At 47.9% G+C, this 5,513-nt stretch overlaps 1 protein-coding gene across 1 annotated transcript; it reads left to right on the top strand.

The window, feature by feature from the left end:
- Positions 1-1,351: 1,351 nt before the first annotated feature.
- On the top strand, positions 1,352-2,416 carry ATOH1 (atonal bHLH transcription factor 1). Its single transcript, XM_044226120.1, has one exon. The coding sequence runs from the start codon at positions 1,352-1,354 to the stop codon at positions 2,414-2,416; it is 1,065 nt and encodes a 354-aa protein (XP_044082055.1).
- The last annotated feature ends 3,097 nt before the right edge of the window (positions 2,417-5,513 follow it).

Here is a 5,513-nt window from a genome sequence, read left to right as displayed (position 1 = left end):
CTCCCGGGGTTTGGCTCTGTGGCTGGCGGTGGTGGCTGTGGGGTTGGGAATAGGGGATGCTGGGGGAGAGTACCCAGAACTAAGCGGAGGCGGGTAGTAGTGCCTTAGGCTGTGGTTTTCTGGGTGTTTGCGGGAGAAGCCACGCGCCGTATTAAACCCAAGGCTCCCGAAGCAGAAGGGTAGGTAACTCTGGGATTCTGTACCTTGAAAAGGTTCAGAATTGCAGGGGACACAGCCGTCTTTCATTTTTCTCTGGGCACTTTTCCCTGGCTCCGCATTTCGTAAGGAGTCCGACTGTGGGTGTTGAAACTGCAAAACATCCCTGCCCTACAGCCACTCAGCAGAGTTTCCATCAGATTGCAGTCCTTTTGGCCGGGTTGCTGTGAAAAGGACACTGAGAGAACTGGGGAATATGAAATTTAGTGCCTTCTACCATTGTACCACAACTTTACCAGGTTACCTGAAGTTGATCTGGAGAGAGAGATGAAAATTAATAAGTGTATTCTGAGACAGTTATTGGGGTTTTGTTGGTTGTTTTGTGTGTGTGTGTGTGTGTGTGTGTGTTTTCCATTCTGACTTTGATTTTAAGTAGTGGGTCTCACTTAGCAATTATATATCTATGCAATTATATCTATGAACATGTATTATGAACGACTTATATATACATACATAGATGATATACATGAGATACTTTACACATTTGGGCACAAACGGTGGGAGCTGCGATCCTAGTCTGGAGGTTCCAAAGGGCAGACGCGCTTCTCCCCCGGCGGGAGTGCCCTCCCAGCGCCAGGCGCGCCCAGCCTCTCTCAGGTTCCAGCCAAGAGTGCGCTCCGCATCCGCTCACGCACCCCTGCCGCTGGCGCGGTGACACAACACAGGAGTCGAATTTCAACACCCCCAATTAACATATGAATTTGACTAACTTAAAAGCGGGTAGAAGAAAGGAGGGACGGGGGCGGACCTTGAGCAGGCCCCTGAGTCTTGAGTAGGCAGGAACTTTTCTCCGGGTGTAAAAACTCTTTGATTGGCTGCTCGCACGCGCCTGCCGGCGCCCTCCATTGGCTGAGCAGACACGCGACCGGCGCGAGGAGGGGGCTGGGAGAGGAGCGGGGGGTGGGGGGGGTGACACACTGGCGCGTGCCGCTTTTTAAAGGGGCGCAGCGCCTTCAGCAACCGGAGAAGCTTCGTTGCACGCGACCTGGTGTGTGATCTCCGTGTGGGTGGGGGAGGGTCGACGAGAAAAAAAAAATAAGACATTGCAGTAGGGACCCAGGAAGGGTTTTTGTTGTAGTTGACCTGGTTTGCCAGTACCTCCTCCGTCCCCGCGCCTCCGAGCTTCTGAAGTGCAATGTCCCGCCTGCTGCACGCAGAGGAGTGGGCTGAAGTGAAGGAGTTGGGGGACCACCATCGCCATCCCCAGCCTCACCACCTGCCGCAGCCGCCGCCGCCACAGCCACCTGCGACCCTGCAGACGAGAGAGCATCCCGTCTACCCGGCGGAGCTGTCCCTCCTGGACAGCACCGACCCACGCGCCTGGCTGGCTCCTACTTTGCAGGGCATCTGCACGGCACGCGCCGCCCAGTACTTGCTGCATTCCCCCGAGTTGGGTGCCTCTGAGGCTGCGGCGCCCCGGGAGGAGGCAGACGGCCGGGGGGAGCTGGTGAGGAGGAGCGGCGGCGGCGGCGGTAGCAGCAGCAAGAGTCCTGGGCCAGTGAAAGTGCGGGAACAGCTGTGCAAACTGAAAGGCGGGGTGGTAGTGGACGAGCTGGGCTGCAGCCGTCAGCGCGCCCCTTCCAGCAAACAGGTGAACGGGGTGCAGAAGCAAAGGCGCCTGGCGGCCAACGCCAGGGAGCGACGCAGGATGCACGGGCTGAACCACGCCTTCGACCAGCTGCGCAACGTTATCCCGTCCTTCAACAACGACAAGAAGCTGTCCAAATACGAGACCCTGCAGATGGCCCAGATCTACATCAACGCCTTGTCCGAGCTGCTACAAACGCCCAGCGGCGGGGAGCAGCCGCCACCGCCGCCAGCATCCTGCAAGAGCGACCATCACCACCTTCGCGCCGCCGCCCCCTACGAAGGCAGCGCGGGCACCGCGACCGCAGCGGGGGCCCAGCCAGCCTCCGCAGGGGGCCAGCGGCCTACGCCGCCTGGAAGTTGCCGGACTCGATTTTCCGCCCCGGCTTCCGCGGGAGGATACTCGGTGCAGCTGGACTCTCTGCACTTCTCGACTTTCGAGGACAGCGCCCTGACGGCGATGATGGCGCAAAAAAACCTGTCGCCTTCACTGCCCGGGGGCATCCTGCAGCCAGTGCAGGAAGAAAGTAGCAAAACTTCGCCCCGATCCCACAGAAGTGACGGGGAGTTTTCCCCCCATTCCCATTACAGTGACTCAGATGAGGCAAGTTAGGAAGGTGACAGAAACCTGAAAACTGAGACAGAAACAAAATCGCCCTTGCCCAATGAGCTGAAAGCCCCATGGTTAAATTTCCCCGTACCCTTTTAATTTTTGCTCTGCGATTGTCGTTGTTTAGCAACGACTTGGCTTCATATGGCAGCTATATTTGATGGTTTGCAAAAGCCGCCGCTATTTCAAACTTCCTATGATCCATATTAATGAAAACTTGCTGTTAAAGTTCTGTTATTTCCTCCACCCTCTCCCCCTGTAGGTAGATAGGTATAATTATATGTACCCAAATATGGCATCATTTTTCTAGTTCCCTGCTGCCAATACGCTGCTAAAACGTCGCATTTTCTTCTCTGTCGCTGGTTTGTGTTTTAATTTATTTTATGCCCTGGGCATTCATCCCTGTAGGTTGCGCGCTCTCACGTGTGGGAGAATAAGTATTCCGAAATACTTTCTCAAAATGTATCATGAAATGCAAAATTAATGGCTCCAAAGTGAATAACTTTTGACTATGGAACGTTAGAAAACAGGGAACTCTTAGGTTTATATATTGTATAAACATACCCAGTATGTATATCGGATAGCGATAATGTTGGCGTCTTTTAGGAAACTTGACGCACGCACTTTATCAGCCGCTGCTGCTGTGGCTTCAGGACCTAAACTCAACTGCCAATTGCAGACCAGTTTTGTGTTGTTGTTGTTATCGTTGTTGTTGTTTCAAACACGGCCACTTATAATCCTTAACTTCTTTGCAAATGTTTGTTTAAAAAACTAAAATTTTAAAAAATCCAGTAGTGTCAAAACATTTGGTCAATTTTACTTTGCTTTGTTAATGTTAGGAAACTTATTTATTATTGATTGTTTGCTACCATTTCTACTTATCTTGATTCATTTTTTTACATTTTTCTACTCGAGATCGTTTTATTTTAATTTAGCAAAGCCAACTGCCATTGTTTTATGTATTTTCTTTTGCAAGTGATAAAAATAAACATGGAAATAACTGTATTTGTCACTTATTCCATTCTAATATAAGCATTAAAAAGTTTTGAAATGACCTTGAAGACTTGAACTTAGTCCTCTATTAAATGCGAATCTAAGAGTTCTGAAGAAAAAGTCTATCATAAACACTGTAGCTTCAAGCTGTACAAGCGATCACATCAGTAAGTTGTTAGGTAAAAATGTTCCCCAATTTTGTAACCATTTTACCTCTTTGATAGCCTGGATCTTTCTAGTCTTCCTCACTGCTGGCCCCAACAGCCTTTGCAAGGGGATGCACCTGTTTCAGATCTCCTAAGACCTCACCAGGAGTAGTGAACTTTACCAAGATTGCTTAGTCCCACTTCATAAAAAACTTTAGCCAAGTTGAAGGCTTTTGCCATAGGTCAAAAACACACAGCACAAGCTTTCTCAATTTCTCTCTCTCTCTTTCCTTTCCTCCCTCCCTCTCTTTCCTTCAGTGGTGGGTGGGGGGTGGGGGTGGCGCGATAGGGGTAAGTTGAAAGCTGGAGCAAAAAAGAGAACAATGGACAAAACTTAAGGGGAAAGGGCATGGGGTTCCCTAATTCAAAAATTAAAAGCCCTAGGAAATTGTTGCCCTCTCCTGCTTCCCCCCCCTCCAAACAATTCTGCTTATTCCACTATAGAAGATAATGTTTGCTTTTATTTTGTCTGTCTGAATTAGTTCCTATGTAGAAAATGTTTATTTTTTTGAGGCAGTTGCAGAAACTAAACGGTACAGCCACTCTCACCCTCTGGGTCCTCACCAAGGAAAAGCCTATTCTGGGTGTCAGGATCAAAGATTTTGAGAAGACAAATATAGTGCGTGTGTAGAGACGGTAGAAAGAGGAATTTTAAAAATGTATTCGTCAAACGTGAGAGTAGAACTATTTGTTAAACTATAGATTGGGCGACTTTCCACAGGATAAACATCAATGAATTTGAAAAGTTGATTTTAAGCCAAATCTTTTATATTTTGTGTCTTCATTAGGATATCAAATTATGAGAACAAGGAAGCAGGGCGGGGCGGGGGTAGCCAGAGAAAGTTAAATTAATCGTTCCAGCATCATCCTCTCCCTCCAGCACCTTGAAAAGGGGAGAGCGCCACAAACTAGTTCTGCAGTAAAGTAACTCGCGAAGGGGCTCAGTTCTGATCTGGAGTGAGGAACTGCGGAACTAGCTCTTGACTGACCACCTGGGTTTCCATGGCTTTCAGCTGAAGCCGAAGCTCGAAGCTCCAGGGAAGCCAAGAGACTCCGCCAGCTCTGAGAAGTGAACGGTAGCTCCCGACACTTTCCAGGGGCAGAAACAATGCACCTGTCCCTTAGATAACCTTTTGCACCGCTGAGTTTGCCGTGCTCACGATAAACATCAGGAATCTTCAGGCTGCTGAATAAATCAAGCGATTGCTTCTCACACATTTCCATTCTGCTCTCAGTAAGTAAATTCAACAGGCATGGACACACAGCAACTTTGCAGGATGAGCGCACACATATTTTCATAGTTATTTGGCTTGGTGTGTTTCTATACATGTGTAGAGGGAGAGAGAGAAAACGACCTAGAATTATTTGACCTGTTATGAATCTGAGTTGGGTAAGGGCAAGATGGGAAAAAAAAAAAAAACTAAAGTTGTGATTCTTTTTTCTCAGAGAAAGTGACCTATATTTCATTTTTTCAAAACCATGTATGCTCATTTTGTGTTGACCCCAGGGCGGGGGAACATCCTCCAAAGCTATTCTTTTTCTTTTTATGGACTTATAGAAATTTCAAAATAGAAATGACATCAAGAACATCGTCCTTCCCATCTTTTGTAAATAAGGAAACTGCTGCCCCTAACTGGCCCCAATGTCATACAATCACAAGTGTCAACATCCAGACTCGCTGTAATTATTCCCATCCACTAGGTCAACGTGCCCACAGACTTTTTTCTCTAAGAAAATCCATGGAAAAGAGTTACGGCTAGGCAAATATTTAGGGTTTTCTCTTGAACCACAAAGATAGATATTTATGTTTTTAAATGCTAGGGGCATTATACATGAATCAGAGATGCTGCAAACTTCATTTAAGGAAGTCATTTTACATGTCTTCTCAAGAGAAAATAGCT

This window comes from Neovison vison, chromosome 11 (genome assembly GCF_020171115.1).
Source record: "Neovison vison isolate M4711 chromosome 11, ASM_NN_V1, whole genome shotgun sequence".
Classification (NCBI taxonomy): domain Eukaryota; kingdom Metazoa; phylum Chordata; class Mammalia; order Carnivora; family Mustelidae; genus Neogale; species Neogale vison.
The sequence above is the reverse complement of the archived record's forward strand: the minus strand, read 5'-3'. Positions and strand labels throughout refer to the sequence as shown.

Bases quoted from the DNA above. Each gene is read 5' to 3' on its own strand.
- ATOH1 (XM_044226120.1), top strand. From the start codon at position 1,352: ATGTCCCGCCTGCTGCACGCAGAGGAGTGGGCTGAAGTGAAGGAGTTG.